General features: G+C 37.1%; 1 protein-coding gene across 1 annotated transcript in view; it reads right to left on the reverse strand.

Annotated features, from left to right (window-relative positions):
- CCSER2 (coiled-coil serine rich protein 2) overlaps positions 1–27,007 on the reverse strand; it is a 176,871-nt gene that overhangs the window by 100,267 nt on the left and 49,597 nt on the right. Inside the window, 1 exon segment of the mRNA XM_017497599.2 lies at positions 6,755–6,845. Coding sequence (XP_017353088.1) covers positions 6,755–6,845 — 91 coding nt within the window.

Raw genomic sequence — 27,007 nt, forward strand, 5'->3', positions numbered from 1 at the left:
ATTCCTTGTAACAAAGAGCTATACAATCAACATAATCCCCACTAAAACAAAACAAAACAAAAACTCGCTTATTTAAATTACTGTTTCACTGACCCAAAAACTTGAATTTGAAACATGACGAGTGTTTCATTACAGTATACTGGATGAAAACAAACTCTGGCATTCCAAAAAAGGATGATGCAGTTTAAAAAGTATAGCTGTTCCGTTCTCATATATACTGAATTCATTTTAATGTATTTTCTCTAAATGTATAACAATTCAAATAAATTTTCAAAAAGACAATGAAATTTTGTTTAAATTCATTAGTCACCTTGAGGAAGAAGAAATATACATTTAATAGTGTGAAAAATTTTTTTCATGTTTTAAAAGAAGGCTTATGTTTGAACTTACTTTNTAACAGAAAACTTGACAAATAAAGGCATGGTGACCATTATGTCAAAAAAGGTCAGAAGTAGAAAACGAGATTGCAAAAGAAAATTTAAAATAATCTCAAGAAGGTTTTTCTTTTTGTTTGAGACAGGGTCTCAATCTGTCACCCAGGCTAAAGTGGCACAATCATAGCTTACTGTAACCCCAAACTCCTGAGCTCAAGCCATCCTTCAACCTCAACCTCCAGAGCAACTAGGACTACAGGTATAAGCCACCATGCCAAGCCTATTTTTTTAATTTTTATTTTGTTGTTGTTGTTGTTTTAACAGATAGGGTCTTGGTATGCTGCCCAGGCTGGCTGGTCTCAAACTCCTGGCCTCAAGGGATTCTTCTACCTCAGCCATCATATATAAATTCATATTTGTATTATATTCATAGATTCAGTTAAGACCCAGTTAAGTATTTCTATATGATATTAAAATGTTACTTTAGTTTGAGTAACTCTATAGAGCAAGGGATAATCTACGTTTAATTATTCCGAATTCATATATTTCCTCAATTCAGGCAAGAAAAATTCCACTCCCTCCAAAGCAAGAAACGTCGTCAAAAAAAAAAAAAAAAAAAAAAAAAAAAACCACTTGATACATTATTTGAATGGTATCAATACAGTGCACACAGAAGAAGAAGCAAGCAAACTGGGAGAACAGGCCAGGAGATGTGTTAAATATCGTGAGCAATTACAATGTAGAAACTGATGTGGTGCTTTTGTATTTGCTAATGTAGGTTGCACATACAGACTCCAAATTGAGGAATCTTTATTGAAACCTGAACTCAAATGTAAGCATAATGGCAAGTAAGCATTGGAAGCAAACATTCGCCATAACCACAAAAGACTAATGTTCAAACTGAGACAAAGTGGGCTTAAACTCTAGAGAAATGACTGCTCCAAGATTCTGCAGGCAGCACCATATTTAACTTCTCAAGGGATATATCAATCACGTGTTTATATATTGTAAAATGCTGCTAAGAAGATAATGTGGAATAAGACTGCTGAGGGTTCCTTAGAAAAGATTAAGCGTTCCCTGACAAAATAAAAGAAATAATATAGAGAAGAAAAGAGAAAACAAACAAAATTATAAGACGGAGATAAATCTAGTTGTCAGAGACTTTTTTTTTTTTTTTTTTTTTTTTTTTTTTTGAGATAAAGTCTAGCTCTGTTGCCCAGACTAAAGTGCAGTGGCATGATCTCAGCTCATTGCAGCCTCCGCCTCCCTGGCCCAAGCTATTCTCCTGCCTCAGCCTCCTCAGTAACAGAGATTACAGGCGTGCATCATCACACCCAGCTAATTTTTTGTTTTTGGTAGAGAAGGGGTCTCGCCATGTTGGCCAGGTTGGTTTTGAACTTCTGACCTCAAGTGATCCATATGCCTTGGTCTCCCAAATTGCTGGGATTACAGGAGTGAGTCACCATCCCCGACCAAGAGACTAAAAAATTTAAAACAGAACAAATACAACTAAAAAAGAAAATAAGTCCCTCTGAATGTGTGTTATACCATAGGGAATGATGTGGTTTGTGGCAAACTAAAGAAAGAACTGGTAAACCTGAAGGCAACCCAATTCAAAAACCCAATGTGCTGATCACAACCAGATGCAGATGCAGGCGAGACTGGGCCTTAACTGAGTAGAGAACCCCTGCTAGAGAAAAATATAGGCCTTCTGAAGGAAGTCTTTAGCATGAGATAAGAAACAAAGAAGAAAAAAGTGTTATTAGCAAAAGTATTCCGAGGAAGAAGTCAAGCACCAAATTTTCTGTTTCACCCTTAAGGTCAAAAATAAATTTCTCTAAGTATTAAAGGACAACCTTACAAATGTTTAATTGATACAGGCACTAAAATATCAACCTTAAACACTGCAACTGTTACCTTACACTCAGGGTCACCAAAACACTCAGGTGTGGATTTCTCTGTTGGGAATCAGAATATGATACTACAAAGCCTGGCACTTTGGCAAGATGAGTACTTCGAACTGAGGAAAATCGGAAATGCCTCAGGGGCAAGATCCTTCTGATCTTCCTATTCTCACTTCTTCCTTCTTCCTTCTCCAAAGTGAGTCACAGAAACCAGAAGTCCTCTTCCCAAGGCAGGTCATAGAAACTAAAAATCCTCTACCTCAAAGGAAGCCCTAAAACCCTGAAAGGTCACTCGCTCTCTTTTCCTTTCTTCCTTAAAGACCCTCATTTCAGAGGGGTTCTGCACCATACCTAGGAGGCAGAAGTACTACAGAGAATCCAAGAAGAATCTAAACAGACAGTCCTTGTTGGGTCGCCCTCCCCACCCTCAGTTTATCACGATTAGTTCATAACCCTTTTGTGTCCAATCATATTTCTATACAGCTGTCCATTCTTTATCAAGCTTAAGTATAAAATTAGAGTTTTCCCTAGGTCTTTCGGTCTTCATTTCCTAAGAATCTCATGTCACGTAAAATTTCGATTAAATAAATGTGTTACACTTTTTTGTTAACCTTTTGTTATAGGCATGTCAGCCATGACCCTTTTGATGGGTGAGAAAATGTATCATACTTTTCTGCCCTTACATCTCTGATATCGTTTGGTTTTGTGTGCCAGCCCAAATCTCACCTTGAATTGCAATAATCCCCATGTGTCAAGGGCAGGACCATGTGGAGATAACTGAATCACAGGGATGATTTCCCCCATGATGTTCTTGTGATAGTGAATTCTCATGAAATCTGATAGTTTTATAAGAGGCTTTTCCCCCTTTGCTCAGCACTTCTCTCCTGCCATGTGAGGGATGTGTTTGCTTCCCTGTCCATCATGATTCTAAGTTTCCTGAGGCCTCCCCAGCCATGCAGGAGGTCAATTAAACCTCTTTCCTGTATAAATTACCCAGTCTCGGGCAGCTGTTTACAGCAGCATGAGAACAGACTAATATAATCTCAAAAAACTTTCCTCCAACGACAGCCTCCAAATCCTAGCCCACAAATGTCCAGAAAACATTTGACCAACATTCACTCCTCCTTTGTGGTACTACATATGCCACTTAATAGGGAAAGATTAACTGTACAAATGCATTCACCAGAGAAATACTCTCCTCATGGCTTCTTCCATGATATGACAGGTTGACAACTGGCATTCATGATGAGATCACAGCAAACTTGTATCCATATTAAAGGTTTCAGTGAGGTGCCACTGTTCTGTGGGCAAAATCTCCACTGAGCTCCACTGATATTGGTAAAATTAGTGGCAGTGAACCCATTCATTATGGTTCAAAATGATCAAACTTCCTTTTTTTGTTTGAGACAGTGTCTCGCTCTGTCACCCAGGCTGGAGTGCAATAGCATGATCTCAGCTCACCGAAACCTCTGCCTCCCAGGTTCAAGCTATTCTCCTGCCTCAGCTGCCTGAGTAGTTGAGACTACAGGTGCGTGCCACCATGCCTGGCTAAATTTTTGTATTTTTAGTAGAGATGGGGTTTCACCGTGTTAGTGAGGATAGTCTTGATCTCCTGATCTCGTGATCCATCCACCTCACTTCCCATAGCCCTGGGATTATAAGAGTGAGCCACTGCGACTGGCCCCAATCTAAACCTTTACCAAACCTGCATAATATCATTAACAGCCAGAAGCTATAAAGAACTAAAACCTGTAGTAGAAAGCATATTATAAGACTCCCTAAACCTCTACCAGTCCCTGTAACATTCTCATCCTACCAGCCAAAAACAATGAAATGGGCATGTACCGTCATTCGGGACCTACGAACCATAAGAAGAATAATTTCCCCCTTTCCTATAGTACTAAATGTAGATACTATTTTATCTTTGGTGCCTACAAAGGCTACATATTTTAGATCCGTGTTCTTACATGCTTTCTTTAATGCTCCTTTACTCAAAATAGCCAATAGTTGTTTGCCTTCTAGAAAAATCTAAAGTACTGCTTACGTGGGATGTTCCCAAAAGTTTCCTCCTACTTTTCACAAGTCCCCATTCAAGACCTCAAAGACTAAATTTCCCTGTGATTCTACTTTTACCTAATACTTGGGTAACTTTCTGTTGTCTGCTAAAGATAAGGCAGGTTCTAAGATGCTTTTTCTCTACTTCCATTCAGAAAGGGCATAAAGTTTCCAAGAGAAATTGTGATAATTCTGTCAAAGTAAAATGTATTATCTAGGATGTGATTTATTCCAAGGAAGTAAATCCCTCACTCCTCACTAACAGCCCTAAAAATTCCCATTAAATTTCCCAGATCATCAGGTCTCATTATTTTTCCCCTACAACTTTTCAATGGATTATGTTTTTCCTCTGTGTTCTACAATATTTTTTTACTTATCTTCCAAGTCACTTTGAGATTCAACAGCAGTGATGTTTTCTGTCATTTACTGAATAAACTATTCTGTTGGGAAAATCTTGTCTTTTAACTCCAGAAAGAACTGTGTTTATTTGAATCTAAGTGATTATTTCCTTGGACTACTCTAATCCTTAGGGTTCTATCACTTTCCTTGTTCTTCCTGAGTGTTGGCTGGGTTTTTGTTTTTTTTTTGTTTTGTTTTTCTTTTTCAACACTAGAACTCAGCTGTTTACTAGAGCATCCTAAGTAACAGCAGAAAAGGTGAAACATTCTCTATCTCTGCGAGAGAGTAGATACTGTCCTCAACTCTTCATTCTCTCCTTACAGAATTATATATGCAATGGCCTTAATCATGTACAGAGCCTTCATCATGAACAGTATATTTCCCAGTCCCAAAGATGTTAGGTTTGGCCATGTTACCTGCTTTGACCAACAGAATGTGCTTAGAAATAAGTGTCCTCTGTGAATGAAGGTAGCTGTCAGGTTAGCTGCAGGGGTGTGAATGTCTTTCTTTTCTTTTCTTTTTTTTTTTTTTTTTTTTTTTTTTTTTTNAAAGGAAGGAGGTAGTTTAATTTTATGTGCTACTTTCTCCCGTTTTTTGGTGATCTAATTGTACTGGTTAACAGCAGCTAAGCAGATCTACAGTATGTTCTCTAGCACGGCCTAATTTTATTTAAACAATGTACATGGATAAGGTTGATTGAAATAAAACGGGAACATTAAACAAACATCAGAGCCCTCACTAATAACACTGTAACTTTGCTGTCAAGTATATTCCCTCCTTCAAAAAAGCTTGTGACCATTTTGAATGGCTTGTCTGGAAACTTCTGTAAATCATATGTTTTGATAAAATATTTTTTGTTACTCTAAAAAGAATGTGCTGGTTCTTAGCTAAGATTTTAAGAGACACAAACATGCATGTTTCTGCTCATCCTGCTGCATTTCTGCTGTCATGAGAACAACCTACCCCAAAGTATTTCTGATCTCAAAATGAAGAAACATGGAATAGACCTAAAGCCAGTCACATGGCCTGAGCTTCCCAGCTAATCCTCAGATCCATGAATGAAAAAAATAAATGTTTATTTTGAAAGCCCCTGAGATTCTGAGAATGCTATATCGCATTCTGGCAGGAAAACTAAGAGCCATACCAATATGACAAATATAAGCTGGTAGTAACGCAGCAAAGCAGGCTACTAACACCCTAGTGAAGCACTAAGACAAACACCTCACCTCTCTGAAATATTCCTTGCATTTTTCTAGCACCATGGATAAAAGGACCCCACTCACCCTTTTTACTTTACCTCTAGCCCATGAAGGCTTGTGAGACCAGCCAAATGTTGACTGACAGGAAATTCTCCTATTTCTTAAGCTATCCCTCTCCCTAGATGCATCCCTACTTCAACCTGTGCCCCAAGGGCTTTTGTATGCTGGTTTCTGGTTCTCCAACAGTCCTTCAGACAGAAAATCCTACAAGTGCTATGTCATTGGAGGCAAGAGAACCTAAGGCCTGTCTCCCATGTGGATTATCTAAAGTCTTACCCCAGCAGTTACTGGGATCTAGAGAGAAAGACAGACTAGAATTGGGAGTAAAATGTACAGAATGATTCATTCAGAAGGTCATCACTTTCCCAGAATTAATCTTTATAAAATATCCAATTAAGATATTATAATGTTTCACAAGTCAGATGGTATGTTTCTGAAATACATTTCTTCTTACAATCAAAATGAGATAAAGGGAGTAAAAACTGGGTATCTGTACACAGAAAAAAAGAAAACTCTTAATCTGCAACTGACTTTATGGTATACAATGTTATTGGATCATACAGAATTGTATCTAAGACTTACAAAATCAAGTTTTAAATATTTAAGTTAGTTTTCGAATGAACCTATTTTACATCACTTTAGACTGATTCTCAGTCTGAAAGGCTCCATTAAGATTAAGAAGTCTGCAAGTAACAAATATCAAATTGGCTACAGTCAAGTAGCTTAAGCATATGCCTCTGAAGGTTCAATAGTCTCAACTTACCATTTTCAAGAGATGCATCCTCAGGCAGATCCACGTCAAGCATAAGGTCATCATCCTCAAGGTCACATGATTCAAGGTTATTCAAAATATCCTGTGAACAAAGCAGTAAAACATATACTAGAATTTAGCTCTAAGAATATATACAACAATTATTTTTTAAAATATCACTACTATGATATCCTGAATTCACTCACTGTCTGCACTATAAGAATAAAATAATTATTAAATTTTTTAAAACAAAACTAGATTCAACTAGTTTAAGTAAGCTATTTATAACATCCTTCTCCTAGTCTTCCTCCTTCTTAGTGTTCCTCCCCAACAGATTTTTATTTTCATATTTAAAAACTTTAAGCCCATGTTTTTAACATCTTCCCTGATAAGATACTGAAAAATAAAAAATAGTAAAGAATTGCCCAAAATTTATTCATAACTGGTATAAGAGGGAAGAGGCTGTGTTTTATTATTTCTAGAGATTGGACCACTTGCATAAATAATAAAACAAGTCTTTAACAATGTGGTTAGTCCATTTCCTTTCTTGTGCCAAACCTACCTCCTACTACCATTAGCACCCTGTCACCTCCTTGGCTTGATTCAATTTATTCTTTTTCTATGATAGAACCAGACTTTTCTAACTAGCATATGGAGTCCCTGCTGGGTTTTATTTGCAACCTTACTAGCTATTATCTCTTCTTAGAAAAGTAGCATTTTATTTTCAAAGACTGTTGTTCTGAAGCTAAAGAACTGAATAAACAAAAACTAAGGTTAACGTAATAAATAAACTCAGTTTGACCTACAGCCCACTGTTGAGTGCTTACAATCCAAGAATGGATCCAAATATCGTAAGACCTTTCCTTAGTATATATAAGTAAAAAGATCAAAAGTCCAACAAACTTTTAAAAGACTAAGACATCATGGTCATGAAAAACTCTTATAGAAGGGAAATATCTACTTTATTACAGACAATATGAATAAAATTAAAACTGCTTCCCAGGTCAGGTGTTCCATTCAAATATGTCCAATTTTTTTACTGGGCCCTCCAAAGACTAAAAGTAACCAGAAAAATTATTTGAAAAACAAAATCTATGGAAATTTTTTTTTCATTTTAAAAACTCTATTGCAGAATATTTCACATGCAGTTAAACTGTACATATTTAAGGCAAACAGGAGAGAGTGCCAAGATGGTCAATTAAAAGTAGCGATAGTCTGCAGCACTCACAGAGAAGACTGAAAGCAGCGAGTGAATTCAGCACCTTCAACTGAAATATCGAGGTTCTTGTATTGGAACTGACTAGACAAACAGCTTGACCCACAGAGAATGAAGAAAGGCAGGGTGGGGCAACAGTCCACCAGGAGTAATGCAGCGCCAAAGGAACCCCCACCGGCAGCCAAGGGAAGTGGTTAGTGATTGAGCAATCCAATCTGGGGAAACCACGGTTTTCCCACAGTCTTTGCAACCAGCAGATCAGGAGATCCTCTCATAAGCCCATGTCACCAACAGAGAGCTGTGTGGCATCCAGGTAGAGCAGCAACTCGGGCACACACAGAGATACAGGAGTTTTGTATATTCCAGCCCCGGTATTCCTGGCAAGGCATATTTGTCCCTACATACCACTAGGAGCAAGGCTGAATCCAAGGATCCAAGCAGTGTCGTTCTTCAGGCACCTCACAAGTTAGGACCCACTGACTTGGAATTCCAACCAGCCAGCAGTGACAGGCTGGAGTCTGCCTGAGAAGGGCTGAGTTCCCAGGAGGAGAGGCAGCCACCATCTCTGCCATTTGGTCAACTCAGCAGATCAGTCTGCTGGCTTGGGACAGTCCAGACAGTCTGGACAAGGAAGGGTCCCCTACAACGCAGCACATCTGTACTACCAAAAGGCAGCCAGGCTGCTCCTTTTTTTTTTTTTTCCAGACGGAGTCTTGCATTGTCACTCCAGCTGGAGTGCAGTGGCACCATCTCGGCTCACTGCAACCTCCCCTCCATCTCCCAGGTTCAAGTGATTCTCCTGCCTCAGTGTCTCAAGTAGCTGGGACTATAGACTCACGCCACCACAACCAGCTAATTTTTGTATTTTTAGTAGAGACGGGGTTTTACCATGTTGGCCAGGATGGTCTTGATCTGTTGACCTCATGATCCACCCGCTTCAGCCTCCCAAAGTGCTGGGATTATAGGTGTGAGCCACCGCGCCTGGCCCGGACTGTTTGTTAAGTAAGTCCCTGATCCCATTTCTTCTGAAGGGATGAGACCACCCAATAGGTATCTCCAGCACCTCCTACAGGTACAGATTGGGCTGCCAACAGGTCAGTAGCCCCTGGGATGGAGTTTCCAGAGGAAGAATCAGGCTGCCATCTTTGCTGTTTAACAGGCTTCGCTGGTGATACATCTAGGTGAGAAAAACTGAGGCAACTAGGGTCTGAAGAGGAACCCCAGCAAACCCAGCAGCTCTTTAGAAGAGTGGCCTGACTGGTAAAAGAAAAACACACAGAAAACAACAACAACAAAGTCAACAAAGAAGATCCCACAAAAACTCCATTCAAAGGTCAGCAACCTCAAAGATTAAAGGTAGATAAGCCCACAAGTATGAGAAAGAAACAACACAAAAACACCGAAAACTCAAAAAACCAGAGTACCTCCTCTCCTGCAAATGACCGAAACACCTCTCTAGCACAGGTACAGAACAGGGCTGGGGATGAGAATGGTTGAACTGACAGAGTAGGCTTCGGAAGGTGGGTAAATAACAAACTTCGCTGAATTAAAGGAGCATGTTGTAGCCCAATGCAAAGAAGCTAAGAATGATCAAACAATACAGGAGCTGGCAGTCAAAATAGCCAGTTGAGAGAGGAACATAAACGACCTGACAGAGCTGAAAGGCAACATGAGAACTCCCAATATAATCACAAGTATCAGCAGCAAAACAGACCAAGCAAAGGAAAGAATCTCAGAGCCTGAAGACTATCTTGCAAAAACAAAGTAAGTTTGAGAAAAAAGAATGAAAATAAATAAACAAAATCTCCAAGAAATATGGAATTATGTAGAGACCAAACCTATAACTGATTCGGATACCTGAAAGATAGGGAGAATGGAATCAACTTGGAAAACATACATCAAGATATCACCCTGAAGAACTTCCCCCATGTAGCAAGACAGGCCAACATTCAAATTCAGAAACTGCAGATAACCCCAATAAGATATTCCATGAGAAGATCAACCCCAAGACACATAATCATCAGATTCTCAAAGTTAAAATGAAAAAAAAAGAAAAGAAAAGTTAAGGGCAGCCAGAGAGAAAGGCCAGGTCACCTACAAAGGAAAGCCAATCAGACTAATAGCAGACTTCTCAGTGGAAACCCTACAAGCCAGAAGAGATTGGGGGACAAAATTCAACATTCTTCAAGAATTTCCAATCCAGAATTTCATATCCAGCCAAACTAAGCTTCATAAACAAAACAGAAATAAGATCCTTTTCAACAAACAAGTGCTAATGGAATACATCATCACCCATCACGAGTCTACCTTGCAAGAGCTCCTGAAAGCACTAAATATGGAAAAGAAAAACCATTACCAGCTACTACAAAAGCACACTGAAGTACACAGACCAGTGACACTATGAAGCAACTACATAAACAAGTCTGCAAAATAACCAGCTAGCATCATGATAACAGGATCAAATTTACACACAACAATACTAACCTTAAATGTAAATAGGCTAAATGCCCCAGTTAAAGACACAGAATGGCTAGCTAAATAATTAGCCAAGACCCATCACTATGCTGTCTTCAAGAGATTGATCTCACATACAAAGATACGCATAGGTTCAAAATAAAGGGAGGAATATTTATCAAGCAAATGGAAAACAAAAAAGCAGAGGTTACAATCTTGGTTTCTGACAAAATAGACTTTAAACCAACAAAGATCAAAAAAGACAAAGAAGGGCATTACATAATGGTAAAAGGTTCAATTCAACAAGAAGAACTATCCTAAATACATATGCAGCCAATACAGGAGGACCCAGATTCAAAAAGCAAGTTTTTAGAGACCTACAAAGAGATGCAGACTTCCACAAAATACTAGTGGGAGACTTTAACACCCCACTGACAATATTAGAAAGATCGAGACAGCAAATTAACAAGGATATTCAGGACCTAAAATCAGCTCTGGATCAAGTGGACCTGATAGATATATACAGAACTCTCCACCCAAAAACAACAGAAAATGCATTCTTCTCATGCCACAGGGCAGTTACTCTAAAATTGATCAAGTAATCAAAAGTGAAATACTCCTTAGTAAATACAAAAGAGCTGAAATCATAACAAACAGTCTCTTGGACCATAGTGCAAACAAATTAGAACGTGAGATTGGGAAATTCACTCAAAACTACAAAACTACATAGAAATTGAACCTGTTCCTGAATGATTCTTGAGAAAATAATAAAATTAAGGCAGATATCATGAAGTTCTTTGAAAGTAATGAGAACAAAGATAAAACGTACCACCATCTCTGGGATGCAGCTAATGCAGTGTTGAGGGAAATTTACAGCATTAAATGCCCACATCAAAATGCTAGAAAGATCTCAAGTTAACCTAACATCACAACTAATAGAACTAGAGAACCAAGAGCAAACCAACCCCAAGGTGAGCAGAAAAAGAGAAATAACCAAGATTAGTGCTGAACTGAAGGAGACAGAGACACACAAATCCCTTCAAAAAAATAAATCAATGAATCCAGGAATGGTTTTTTGAAAACATTAATAAAATAGATAGACAACTAACTAGATTAATAAAGAAGAAAAGAGAGAAGAATCAAATAAACACAATCAGAAATAAGGGGGATATCACCACTGACCCCATAGAAAATCTAGAAGAAACAAATAAATTCCTGGACATATACACCCTCCCAAGACTGAACGAGGAAAAACTGATTCCCTGAAGAGACCAATAATGAGTTCTAAAATTGAGCCAGTAATAAATATCCCACCAACCAAAAAAAAGCTCATGACCAGACAGAATCACACCTGAATTCTATCAGAGGTACACAAAGAAGAGCTGGTACCAGTTCTACTTAAACTATTCAAAAAGCTTAAAAAGGAGAGATTCCTCCTTAACTCATTCTATGAGTTCACCACCATCCTGATACCAAAACCTGGCAGAGATACAACAAAAAAAGAAAACTTCAGGCCAATATCCTTGTTGAACATCAATCCAAAGATCTTCAACAAAATACTGGCAAACAGAATGCAGTAGCACATCGAAAAGCTTATCCACCATGATCAAGTTGATTTCATCCCTGGGATGCAAGGCTGGTTCAACATACACAATTCAATAAATGTGATTCATCAATAAACGGAACTAAAGACAAAAACCACATGACTATCTCAATAGTTGCAGAAAAGACCCTCAATAAAATCCAACATCCTTCATGTTAAAAACACTCAATAAACTAGGTATTGAAGGAACATACCTCAAAATAATAAGAGCCATATATGAGAAACCCACAGCCAATATCATATTGAAAGGGCAAAAGCTGGAAGTATTACTCTTGAAAACTAGCAAAAGACAAATATGCCCTCTCTCAACTCTCCTATTCAACACAGTATTGGAAGTTCCGGCCAGAGCAATCAGTCAAGAGAAAGAAATAAAAAGTATTCAAATATGAAGAGAAAAAGTCAAATTATCTTTGTTTGCAAATAACATAATTCTATATCTAAAAAACCCCATCATCTCAGCCCAAAAGCTTCTTTGATAAGCAACTTCAGCACAGTCTCAGGATACAAAATCACTGTGCAAAAATGGCTAGCATTCCTAAACAATGACACTCAAGCTGAGAGCCAAATCATGAATGAACTCCCATTCATAACTGCTACAAAAAGAATAAAATGTCTATGTATCAATACAGCTAACAAGAGAAGTGAAAACCTCTTCAAGGAGAGCTACAAACCACTCAAGGAAATCAAGACAGGACACAAACAAATGGAAAAACATTCCATGGCCATGGATGGAAAAAATCAGTATCGTGAAAATGGCCACACTGCCCAAAGTAATTTATAGATGCAATGCTATTTCCATTAAGCTACCACTGATGTTCTTCACAGAATTAGGGAAAAAAACTATTTAAAAATTCATATGGAACCAAAAAAGACTCCAAATAGCCAAGGCAATCCTAAGCAAAAACAACAAAATATACATGCACCCAGTACAGGAGCACCCAGATTCTGGTGGCATCATGCTATCTCACTTTAAACTACACTACAAGGCTACAGTAATCAAAACAGCATGGTACTGGTACAAGAATGGATACACAGACCAATGGAAGAGAATAGAGAACTCAAAAATAAGATTGCACACCTGCAACCATCTGATCTTCAACAAACCTGACAGAAACAAACAATGGAAAAAGAATACCCTATTTAATAAATGGTGCAGGGAGAACTGGCTAGTCATATGCAGAAAACTGAAAATTGACTTCTTCCTTACACCATACACAAAAACTAACTCAAGATGGGTTAAAGACTTCAATGTAAAACCCAAAAATATAAAAATCTGGAAGAAAATCTAGGATATACCATTCAAGAATAGTTTTTATAGTTTATATCATTTTGGGTTTTACATTACAAGAGTGCCAAAAGCATTTCACCGAAAGCAAAAATTGACAAATAGGATCTAATTAAACTAAAGAGCTTCTGCACAGCAAAGGAAACTATCATCAAGGTGAACAAACAACCTACAGAATAGGAGAAAAAAAATTGCAATCTATCCATCAGACAAAGGTCTAGTCACTAGACTCTACAAGGAACTTAAGGAAATTTAATAGAAAAAAGTAAACAACCTCAGTAAAACGTGGTCAAAGGACATGAACAGAGGCCAACAAACATGAAGAAAAGCTCAACTTCAATGATCATTAGAGGAATGTAAATCAAAACCAAACTAAGATACCATCTCACACCAGTCAGAATGGCTATCATTAAAAAGCCAAAAAGCAACAGATACTGGCAAGGCTGTGGAGAAAAAGGAACACTTTTTCACTGTTGGTGGAAGTATAAATTAGTTCAACCATTGTGGTAGACGGTGTGGTGATTCCTCAAAGACCTAGAGGAAGAAATGCCATTTGACCCAGCAATCCCATTACTGGGTATATAGCTGAAGAAACAGAAATCATTCTATTATATAAAGATACATGCATGCATATGTTTGTTGCAGCACTATTCACAGTAGCAAAGACATGGAATCAACCTAAATAGCTATCAATGATAGAATGGATAAAGCAACTATGGTAAATATACATCATGGAATACTGTGCAGCCATAAAATGGAACGAGATCATGTCCTTTGCAGGGACATGGATAGAGCTGAAAGACATACTCAGCAAACTAAGGAACAGAAAACCAAATACATGTTCTCACTTATATGTGGGAGCTGAATGATGGGAATACGCGGACACATTGCGGGGAACAACATGCAGTGGGGCCTAGCAGAGAGCAGGGGGTGGGAGGAGGAATTGGATCAGAAATAGCGAATGGATACTGGGCTTAATACCTGGATGATGGAATGATCTGTGCAGCAAACCACCACGGCACATGTTTACCTGTTTAAGAAACCTGCACATCCTGAACACATACCCCTAAACTTAAATAAAAGTCAAAGAAAAATAAACTGATAAATTTCGACATTATAGTCATGCATGGAAACATCATCAAAATCAAGACAACAAACATATACATTAACTCTAAAACGTTCCTCATGCTTCTTCACAAATGTTTTCCCCATTTGAACATAGCTCTTTGTTAAAGAATTAGATGTTAACTGGTTAATTAAAAAAAAAAAAAAAAAAGCAAGCAGTTATCTAAAACAGAATTATCCATTTTATGAAAAGAAAAACACTATAATATATATAGAAAAAAGTCTGAAGGAAACCGAAACACAGATTAACTTTTAGAAAGATGAGATTCCTGGTTGGGCAAAATGGCTAATGCCTGTAATCTCAGCATTTTAGGATGTTGAGGCAAGAGGATTGCTTGAGACCAGGAGTTTGAGACCAGGCTGGGCAACATAGGGAGATCCCATCTCTACAAAGAAAATAATTCTTTTTAAATAAATAAATAGGCCAGGCCTGGTGGCTCACGCCTGTATTCCCAGCACTTTGGGAGGCCGAGGTGGGTGGAACACCTGAGGTCAGGAGTTCAAGACCTGACTGGTGAACATGCCAAAACTCAGCCTCTATTAAAAATACAAAAACTAGCTGGGCGTTGTGGAAGACACCTGTAATCCCAGCTACTCAGGAGGCTGAAACAGGAGAATCGCTTGAACCCGGGAGGTGGAGGTTGCAGTGAGCTGAGCTTATACTACTGCATTCCAGCCTGGGCAACAGAGGGAGCCTCTGTCTCAAATAAATAAAATAAAATAAAATCGATTTTTATTCTTTTTTGGTTTAGAGTATTTATGCTTTCTCATGTACACAATAAGCATTATGATAGAAGTAATTTTAATCCCCCCAAAATCATATCCTTTCAAGAAACATTTGGCTGTTTGTGTATGTATGTCTGAGTATGTGTGAAACAAGACAGTATTGAGTACCCTGAGCCAGATCTGACAATTAAGGCCACGGCAAAGCATACAGGCAATGTAACATCGTACTATATAAGTCCAGAGCAGGGCCTGCTGAGCAGCACTGAATCAGTGAAAGGAGACTGCCACCACTCTTAAAAAGATACCAAACTTTTAATAACCAACTAAATGCTACATTTGTTTTATGTGATTCTCTGTATCTTTCACTTCATAATGGATGGTTTAAAATTATAGCTTCAAAGAATGGGAGTGAGCCTACTCTCTACTCTAATGAATGTAAAAGTGTTAGAATAATTATATCACCCTATGAAGTTAATAAAAAAAACCCAGTCGAAAAGGATGGTGGAAGAAGAACACAAAAGGAAAGGCGAAAGGAAAAAAAAGAGGCCAAAATGGGAGAGAGAGGAAAAAAAAGAAAACCATCCATATATAAATAAATCCTTATTTATGATATTTCAAACATTCATCTCATTACATTAAGAAATGCTCTGTCAAATGAAGGAGAAGAAAAGAAACAGATTACATATGCACAATATGACTACAATTTTAATCCTGAAAAACACATTCAAATATCTGGCATGTGATAAACTGAAGGACAATTATAATTTTCCACTATGTGAGAATATAAGCACATATTTATGTTTTTTATATTCTTTTTTACTTTTCTGTAATAAATTTTCCTTTATATAAAAAGAACATAGGGCTTTTATAATAAGTAAAATTTCATGTTGGATTAAGTCCTGAAGACATTGGGGAATTTGAAACCACACAAACCCAGCCTGCATGTGGGAACCTTCAACCCAGTCCATTCACCAACCACAACAAATATCAGTGCCACCCGCCCTTCCCTCCATGCAAACCATTCTGAACCAGTGTGGGTGACTGCCTTGTTCTCCCCAGAAAGTTTCACTTTATGAGTTAAGTCTTTTTAAACATTTCTGGTATATGTGTGGTACCATCAGTCTTGGCAGCCAGCCAATTTGAGGGGGCTAGGCATTGATTCTGAATATATCAATATATGCAAAGCACTAGTCTGGGTACAGGATTTGCCCAGGTAAACAAGACTAAAGAGTTTTAAAAAGTGACAAATTGAGAAACACATTAGAGAAGTATTATTCTGGCTGCAGTGTAGGGAATAGATTTAAGGGAGACAGAAAAACCAGTTTTGTCGCTATTGCTGAATCCATGTGGCATATGACAGTGGCCTGATATTAATCAATGCCAGCGAGAACAAACAATAAGCAGTTACGAAGCATAATGAGGAGTTCAGAATCTATGGATGAAAGTTAACTGAGAAGTAAGCAAGAAGCATGGATGACTCCTTAGTTCCTGGCTTGAGAAACAAACGTATGATGCGTATTAACTGAAATAAAGCATAAAAAAGGAAGGCCAACCTCAATAAAGCTGGAAGAGATTAAACAAATAAATAAAACAATTAATTGAAGTAAAACAAAAAAGGAAGGTCAACCTCAATAAAGCTGGAAAAGATTAAATAAATAAATAAACAAACAAACAAACAAATGAAGCAAGACCAAAAAGGAAGGCCAGATCTGGTAGAACATAAAAGAATACACATGGACACAGGGAGGGGAGCATTATACACTGGGGTCTGTGGGGGCTGGGGGTGGTGCGCTAAGGGAGGGACAAAGCAGGGGGTGGGGAGGCTAGAATGCATAACAAGGGGAGAAATGCCAGTTACAGGTAATGGGGGGATGCTTCCAGCTACAGGAAGCAAACTGCCTTGCCAAGTATGTACCAATGCAACAATCCTGCATGATCAGCACATGGACCCCAGAACCTAAAGTACAATTAAAAAAAAAAAAAAAAAGAATACACAGTTTTAGCCAGGTGTGGTGGCTTATGCCTGGAATACCAGCGCCTTGGGAGGCGGAGGTTCGAGGACAGGAGTTCAAGACCAGCTTAGCCAACATGGTAAACCTCGTCTCTACTAAAAATACAAAAATTAGCCAGGAGTGGTGGTGCATGCCTGTAATCCCAGCTACTCGGGAGGTTGAGGCAGGAGAATCACTTGAACCCAGGAGGCGGAGGTTGCAGTGAGCAGAGATTGCACCATTGTACTCCAGCCTGGGCGACAAAGTAAGACTCTGTCTGTCCCCGCCCCCCCCAAAAAAAGAATGCATAGTTTTGAAACCCAATTATTTTGATGTGCATGCTGCATCTTTGAGAAGACAAATCCAAAGGACAATTGAATATAGGGGTCTAGAGTTAAGCAAAGAGATTTAAAGTGTGGGAGTCATTACCAACAGATGACAACTAAAAGATGGTGAACAGTAAGTTTGACCAAAAAAAATCATACAGTAAGATTACTGAATTCCAACATCTGCTTTAGGCAATTCTTCCCTTGCCCATCTTTTGGGAAGGTCTATGTTTAACATCAGATTTTAAGAAGAGTTACATCACAGATAACCTTAGAATTGAAGTACGGGTTCGGGTAATGGGAGAAAGAAAAATTAACTTATTCTAATTTTTCTTCACCAGCTTAGAAACTGCATTTTTATAGGAAGAGCGGAAACCATATAGTGTGGAAATCGATTAATGTGGGGAAGAGTTTCTATTCCTTGTTTGTTGTGGCAGCCTCTTTCTCTAACTGGCAGTCCTGCACTTATTGGGAGCCAACATCCATATAGACCTGTTTTCCTTAGCAGACCATTCAAATGCAATCATTAGTTGGGAGTATGACAATGAAAACCAAAATGTGTATATTCTCTGGCTTCCAGAGGCTTCCCATAAGACCGAATGGAATTAAAACTCTGAGCACATATGAGCAGGTTTACCATAGAACTTCCTTGAACATCGAGAACACATTTCTATTCAAATAGAGTGAACTGTGAGATGGTGTGTCAGTGCTTCCTTCACACATTTCTCCTTCACTAGAAATTGGAGTGTCAGAAACACTATAAATGTTTCTGACAAATGAGTGACACCATTATTAGTTTAATTATCATACTGTAAAATTAATTTTGGGGGGTACGGTTTATAAATTTTAAAGCACAAATAGATGTGTAAACACCTACACAATTAGGATGCAGAACAGTTTCTTCACTCTTGAAGAAGTCCCTCATACTATCCAGTTATAGTTACACACTCCTCCCACCCATAACCTCTGTCAAACACTGATCTGTTCTCCATCACCATAGTTTTGCCTTTCAAGAAATATCATATAAATGAAATCATACAGCATGCAACATTTTGAGAATGACTTCATTCACTCAGCATAATGCCTTTAAGATTCACAGGTTTCTTTTTATTGCTTAGCATTCCATTGCGAATGTACAGTTTGTGTATCAATTTACTAACTAAAGGATATTTTGATTCTTTCTAGTTTTTAGCTACTATACATGAAGTTATTATAAGCATGCATGTAAGTTGTTGTGTGAACATAAGTTCTCATTTCTCTATGGCAAATACCCAGGAGTAGGACTGCCAGATGATACACTGAATGTCTATTTACTTCCTAAGAAACTGCTAGGTCATTGCCCAGAGTTGCTGTAACATTTCACATACCAGCAATGAATGAGACTTCTAGTTGCTCCACATCCTCACCAGCCCTTATTATTGTCAGCAATCTTTATTTTAGCTCTTCTAATATGTGTGCAGTAGTGTCTCAGCATGGCCTGAATTTGCTAATGATGCTGAACATACCTTCACATGTTTATGTGTCACTCATATCCTTTTTGGTAAAGTGTCTATTCAGGTTTTTATACTTTTTTTTTTTTTTACACAATTCAAAGGCTATACATTTTTTAATTTGGGTTGTCTACTTACTTATTGTTGACTTTTTTTTTTCAGAGCTAGCTGAGGTTGTATTTTGGACAAAAAAAATATTGTTGACTTTTAAGAGTTCTTTATACATTCTAGATAAAAGTCTTTTCACAGATATGTGAGTCGCAGATATTTTCTCCCAGTTTGTAATTTAACTTTTTATTGTTCCTTGACAGTGTCTTTGGTAGAAGAAAGGTTTTTAATTTAATGAAATCCAGTTAATTTTTCTATGGATCATGCTTTTGGCATAGTTTCTAATAACTTTCACCTAATCCCCAGGTCACAGTATTATTTAAAAATATGTTTTCTTACTGTTTTACCCATTACAATTACATCAAAGGTTCATTTTGGAATAATCTTTGTATAAGACGTGAAATTATAGTGAAAGTTCATTTTTTGTTTTTTAATATATGAATGATCAAATGGTTCCAACAACATTTGTTGAAAGATTTCTCTATTGAATTTCTTTTACAGCTCTGTCAAAGATCAACAAGCCATCTTTATGTAGTTCAATTTCTTTTCTGGAGTCTCTATTATGTTCCAGTGATTGACCTGACTGTCCCTTTGCCAAATATTACAGTATCCTGATTGCTGTAGCTTTAAAATGGGTTAGTACAATTCCTCCTGCTTTGTTCTGCTTTTCCAACAAAACAGATTGGTACCCCTGCTGGGATTTGATTGGTATCGCATCACTTTGGGGTAGAGTGATATCTTCACTACACGGAGTCTTCCAATCCATGAACACCACATGACTCTATGTGTTTATATAGATCTTATTTTACCTACATCTTCTTTAATTTCTCTCCTAAGCTCCCTATACTCTTCAGTATAGACTTTGTTAGATTTATACCTAAGTGTTTTTGCAGATGTTATAAACACATTGTTATATTAATTCAAGTTTATAGCTAGTCATTGATTATATAAAGAAACAAGAATTGTGTGTGTGTTGACTTTGTATCTTGCAACATTGCTAAATTCACTTATTAGTTACAGGAATGCAGTTTTTTTTTTTTTTTAAGTCAAACTTTAATTGCCCTTCAAGGACAATGATCTAATCAGAAAGGAACACACATTCAGTAGTTCACCAGCTAATTGGGCAAATATGCTCAACTGCGGTGGCCCACCAGGTTTGTCCTAAACAAGCACTAATTTCATTTAATGTGAAACAAAATCAAGCAGCTTGAACTCCACATCCAGTTTGTCCCAGTGGCATGTGCTTGCTTCCTGTCCACTCCATTTTAAGTATTTGCATGACTGATCCTGTCCAATGTTAAACCACATTTAAAATCAAGAAAATGGGAGCAATAAGTCAAAGGACTAAGAAGACAACTTAAACAACCTTGTTAGTAAGCTGAGGATACTCCCCAACCTGCTCCCCCACCAACAAAGGAACTGGAGGGGTAAGTTTGTTTCTATGGGGTTGGCATGGTGAAATTATAGTTATTTGATACTGTGGATCAAGGGATGAAGCTCCTTGTGTATCCTGTGGGTTTCAGGGGAGTTTAATAAAATAAGAACAGAGGTGGCTCCTTGTGTGACACTTTGGCATTTGGCTACACAGCAACCTGGGTAATGAAGGTTAAATTTACACCTAGTCTTATTCCCTCATGATCCGGACCAGAAAGTGAAGATGACAACCCTATTTTCAAAGATTATTGGTTTAGAAATGAATTCAAGGTATGTTCTCTCTCTAAATCTGTAACTCTTGAGTTATTTTCCATACTCTGAACAAACACAAACTCTGTCTCTTGTTTGTTATCTTCTAGAGTGCAAAGAGGCTTTTTCCAGCCCAATTTATTTATCTTACACCATTTATGTATATTTTTTCCAGCTGAATCATTTTAATTCCCACCAGAAGTATATGAAATGTTGTTTCTTGGCATTTTCACCAACATTTGCTATTATCACTATTTTTTATATTGGTCATTCCATAGGTGTGTAGAATGTGATTTTAATTTGCAATTTCCTATGGGTTAATTATAACGAATGTCTTTCCATGTCCTTATTTCCCATCTGTATCTCATCTTTGGTGAAATGTCAAAGTCTTTTACTCCTTTTCTAATTAAATTGCTTGTGTACTTTTTATTGTTGCTTGTTTGTTAGATATTTTGGATATGAGAACTTTGTCAGATATACGGTTTGCAAAGTTTTTCTACCACTCTGTATCTTGTTTTCATCCTCTTAACAGAGGTTTTGCAATGCAAACATTTTTAATTTTAATGAGGTCTAATTTGTCAATTTTTTTCTTATAGATGTTTTTAAAATCAAAGAGCTCTTTGCTTAGCCCTAATTCCTAATTATTTTATTCTATATTTCTTCTAAAGTTTCATAGTTTACATTTTATATGATCAGTGGTCCATTTTGAATTAATTTGAATAGGTGGTAAGAGGTTTAGGTTGAGATTTATTTTGTTTTACCTATGGATATCCAATTATTTCAGTACTATTTATTAAAACTGTGTAGGTCTACTTCAGGGTTCCCTAATCCATTCCATTGATCTCTGTTTCTACACTTCTGCCAATACTACACTCCTTGATTACTGTAACTATTAAGTCTTCACATTAGGTAGAGTAATTCTTGCAACTTTATTCTTATTTTTCAGAATTGTGTAAGCTACTCTGTTCCTTTGCTTTTTTATCTATAAAAAAGTATTTTAGGGTTTTGATGAAAAGCTTGCATTAAGTCTTTATAAATTTCGGAAGAATTGACATCTTAACTATGTTGAGTCTTCCATGGAGACAATAATGTCATCTGAAAACAAAAATCCCTTTTCTTTCTTTCTCTTGGCTTATAACACTGGCTGAACTTCATGAACTATACTGAATAAGAGTAATGAGAATGGACATATTTGTCTTGTTCTCAAATTTAGGAGAAAAGCATTTTATGTTTCTTCATTAGCACTAACATAATGTTAGCTGTAGGTGTTTTGAACATACCCTTTGTAAGGTTAAGGAAGCTCTTTTCTATTAGTTTGGCAAAAGTCATTAATTGATGTTATATTTTGCTAAATGAAATGTCTTTTTTCCACCAATTGTTAAGATTTGTTTTCCCATAAAACTGTTAACATGATAGATTATACTGACTGATTTTTTAATCTTGCATTCCTAGGACAAGCCCACTTGGCAAACAGTGTTTTGTTTTTGTTTTGTTTCATTGTTTTACATGTTGGTTTCAACTTGCTGACATTATATTTTTGTTTTGCTTTTATATCATAGTTTCAATTTGCTGATATTAAGACTTTTAAGACTATCTTTACTTTGAATAAAACACTTCAGGTTCTCTGTCAATACAAGCTGGTAGCTACTGTCACCAGCAGCCACCAGAGGCCCAGACAAAAGAGTACTCACAGGTTCACTTGTATGGGTCCCTTCAGGGTAGGCATTGCAGTTATGGGTCAGGTTGCGGACACGGCTTCAATGATATAACCCAATGTGAAAGTTTAAGAGTTTTTAGTACTTATAGACCCTGAAGCATACAGGGAATGCTTTGAAGCCACACACGGAGCACAGGTAGGTAGAGAGAAAAAGAGATTCTGGCAACTAGTAGTAGTATTGGGAAAGAGGGTGTGGTCACTTTAAGTTCCTGGGCAAATATAATGACTGAATGGTTCATTTAATGCAAGCTGAGGGTAAGAGGAGAACCCTGTCTGCTAGGCAGGAGTCACAGCTCTCAATTCTTACCTCTGGCCACCAGCTTGTCATTTGGGTGTGGTATAGAACTAGAAGCTGTGTCAAGGTTGACTACAGCCTGCCTCTGACACTACAGAGCTAAACCTGCAATCGAAATGGCTGTTGAAGCCTCATAAAATTACAAGCATGCACTACAATGTTAATGAGGGATACTGACCTATAGTTTCCTTTTCATATAATTTATTTGTTTGGTTTTAGTGTGAAGTTATTGCTGGATTTGTAAAATAAATTGGGAATATCTCTCCCTTTTTTACTTTCTAGAAGTTATTTCTTCATTAATTGTTTGGTAAAATTTGCCAGTGAGACCATATGGACAAGGAGATTTTTTTTTGGATTTTTTTCTCTAATTATTAAAGCAAATTCTTTAATAATTACAGGGCTATTCAAATTATCTATTTCAACTTGGGTGAAGTTTAGTAGTTTGTGTTTTTAAGGAATCGGTACACTCAAGTAGTAAAATTTGTGCTTAAGAGTTTCTCATATTTTTCTCTCATTATCTTTTTAATGTCTGTGGAGTCTGTAGCAGTATCTTTATCCTTCAACCTTGTAATCTTTATTTCACTATGCTTTTGTCAGTCTTGCTAAATGTTTATCAATTTTATTGATCTTTCCAAAGACCACTTTTCAATTTCATTCCTTTTTCTCAATCACTTTTGGGCTTTCAATTCCATTAATCTGTTTTCATTATTTCCTTCCTTCTACTTGATTTGGAATTAATTTTTTACTAGTTTCTTAAGGTACAAGCTTGGATTACTGATTTGAGACCTTCTTTTCTAATGTAAGAATTCAGCACTATAAATTCTCTTCTAAGCGCTGCTTTAGTTACATTCTACAAATTTTGATAACATATATTTTCATTCTCATTCTGGTCAAGCAATCTGCCCGCCTCAGCCTCCCAAAGTGCTAAGATTGAAGGTGTGAGACATGGCACCCAGCTACAGATGGTATTCTTACTTCTGTCTATTTATTTATTTATTTATTTAGAGACTAAGTTTTGCTATTGCTGCCTAGGTTGGAGTGCTGTGGCATGATCTCTACTCATCGCAACCTCCACCTCCTGGGTTGAAGCAATTCTCCTGCTTCAGCCTCCCAAGTAGCTAGAATGAAAGGAACCCACCACCATGCCCAACTAAATTTTGTATTTTTAGTAGAGATGGGGATTTGCCATATTGGTCTTAAACTCCTGACCTCAGGTGATCTACCCGCCTTGGCCTCCTAAAGTGCTGAGATTACAGGTCTGTGACCGGTCTAACTCAGATAGCATTTTTAAAGTGGTGAAAGGATAAACTGTCAACCAATGGCAAAAGAATGAAGTCAGATCAGTACCTCATACCATACACAAAAACACAAAATACATCAATGGCCTAAATGTAAGAACTAAAACCATAAAACTCTCAGGAAAAAAAAAAAAAGAGGCTGGGGGCAGTGGCTCATGTCTGTATTCCTAGCACTTTGGGAGGCTAAGGTGGGCAGATTGCTTTAGTCTAGAAGTTCAAGACCAGCCTGGGCAACATAGCAAAACCATTTCTTTTTAAAACAAAACAAAAACATAGGGATAAATTTTCGTGACTTTGACTTTGGATCTGGCAATGAATTCTTTGATATGACATTAAGAGCATAAGCAACGGCAACAACAAAACTAGATAAATTGGAGTTCATAAAAATTAACAACTATTTTATAGCAAAGGACATTATCAAGAAGCCTGCAGAATGGGAGAAAATATTTGCAAATCACAAATTTCATAAGAGTCTAGTATCCAGAAAATATAAATAACTCTTACAACTCAACAACAAAAACACAAACAGCCAGTTAAATGGGAAAAGGACTTGAAATGAAAACATTTCTCTAAAGATAAATACAAATAGACAATAAACACACAAAGAAGTTCAACCTCATTTGAGAATAAGCAAATCAAAATCACAATATAATACCACTTAATGACCAGTAAGATGATTACAAAAAAGAAAAAAGAAAAAAAAACACATAGCAAATAACAAATGAATATATTTAAAATTTACATAGTTAAGTGATTGCCTCGTTTAAAAATAAACTCTATGAAATGTCAAAAAAAGAGCTAAAAAAGGTAAAAGGACAAAGGTTTAAAAAATAAAGAAAAACAAAGAGAAAATAAAAAGAGGCTCAACAGAGATATAAACAGCCAACTTTTAGAGGTTCTAGAAAAGAGGCACAGAAACAATGAAGGGGCTATAATTAAATATAAACATTTTCTAGATTTAAAACACTACTGGAGCAAATTCCCCATTTAGGAAGGGTTTAAAAATGCCATTATCTTATTTACAATTACTACCTGGTAGGTACCCAAAACATATTTAGTGAAAATAAATAAATCCAGACTAACACCCATCCCCAGTGAGTTCTAATCCAGTGTGCCTTTCTCCCACTCTCACTGTGACACCCAAAAATTCCTACCCCGAGAGATTTCAGGTATAGTATTGATAGAAAACTCTTTCTGGAAGTGTGGGAAATACACATACACCATGGAATACTACTCAGCCAGAAAGAAAGAATGAAATCATGTGTTTTGCAGCAACACGGAACTAGAAGCTATTATTAGAAGTGAAATAACACTCAGAAACAGAAAGTCCCATACCACATGCTCTCACTTGTAAGTGGGAGCTAAACAATGGGTACACAAGGACATACAGAGTGGAATAACAGACACTGGAGACTACAAAAGATGGGAGGATTGGAAGGAGGTAAGGGCTAAAAATTTACCAGTAGGTGCAATGATCACTATTTAAGTGATGGGTATGCTAAAAGCCTAGATTTCACCACTACACACATGTAAAAGAATCTGCATCTGTATGCCCAAAATATATAAAAATTAAATTTAAAAAATCTTTCTGGAAAATAGGCTGAGGCCATGACTCTGACTCTCTGTAAAACTCAAATGGCTAGATGTGGTAACAGTGACCAACTTTAAACAAGCTTAAAAAACATCACCAGAATACAGGCACTATACAGAAGAAACTTCCTTAAAATATATCTGGTTCCCTGACTAAGAAAACACAACAGGGCTCTGTGAATATGTCTACACAAATTCTTTACAAAGAATACCCTAAGAAACAAAATCTTTACTTAAAAAAAGAAGTCTGTTCATCATTGTATTCCTTCTGAATTATTAACCAGAAAGGGTAGAATTCAGCTATGACTCAATTCTTTACAAATTTCTCTTCTGCTCTCAAGAAATGATCTTAGACTTTGCTCTAGCCTTCCCTGGAACAAATCTACCTTAACACCCTACCTTATTTTGTTAAAAAATAAACAGTGTATAAATTCAAAATCTGAGAAAGAGGAAGAAATCAGTAGGGACGTACGTAGCTCCTTTCAAAAGTCACACACGAATATTGTTTCATTTTGGGGTCTCCATGCTGAAATTATGGCTTCTTATAAAATATTTTAAGAATTCTACTACGATAAAAACAGGAGTTCCAGAGAAATGAAATAATTTTCCTGATAATCAGAATAATCCTTGTGAATATGACAGCTTACATGGCAAAGAGGGAATTATGATTGCCAGTCAGCTGACCTTAAAATAGGAGCATTACCCTGGATTATCTGAGGGGGACCAATATATAATAATCACTCAGAATGGAAGAGGGAGGTAGAAGAGAGTCAGAAGGGGAAAGGTCAAAGAGGTGCAGTGTTGCTGGCTTTGAATATAGAGGAAGGAAGTCATGAGCCAAGGGCAGTTTTTACAAGTTGGAAAAGATAGTAAAATGGATTCTTCCCTAGACTCTCCAGAAAGGCAGATAGCCCTGATGACATCTTGATGTTAGCCTGCAGAGACCTCTATCTGACTTGTAACCTACAGGACAGTAAGATAACAAGCAGTGTGCTGTTTTAAGCCACTATATTTGTGGTAATTTGTTACAGCAGCCAGAGAAAACTAATACATCTTGTTTCTCAAATGCTATCATTAGACTTGTTTCTACTGTTTTAGAGTCAATCCTATTCCTACTGCATTTACTTTCTATAATTTAAATATTTGTTCCTTCCTTTCTGTGATGCCTCACAGAAGGCCAAAAGAGCAATAGGCCACTACAGAAGCACATTAGCACTTGAAAAAGAAGAGTCAGGTGTGGCTGGTGTGACTTCTAATGGTTGCAGTTATTTAATATGTTGCAGACCTCAGCAATAAGCTCAAACTAGGTTTTGCTTGACTGGATTTTACCTAAGCTTTTTAAAATTTACTTTAGCCTT

The sequence above is a fragment of the Cebus imitator genome, unplaced genomic scaffold (genome assembly GCF_001604975.1).
Source record: "Cebus imitator isolate Cc_AM_T3 unplaced genomic scaffold, Cebus_imitator-1.0 Scaffold233, whole genome shotgun sequence".
In the NCBI taxonomy this organism is placed as follows: Eukaryota; Metazoa; Chordata; class Mammalia; order Primates; family Cebidae; genus Cebus; species Cebus imitator.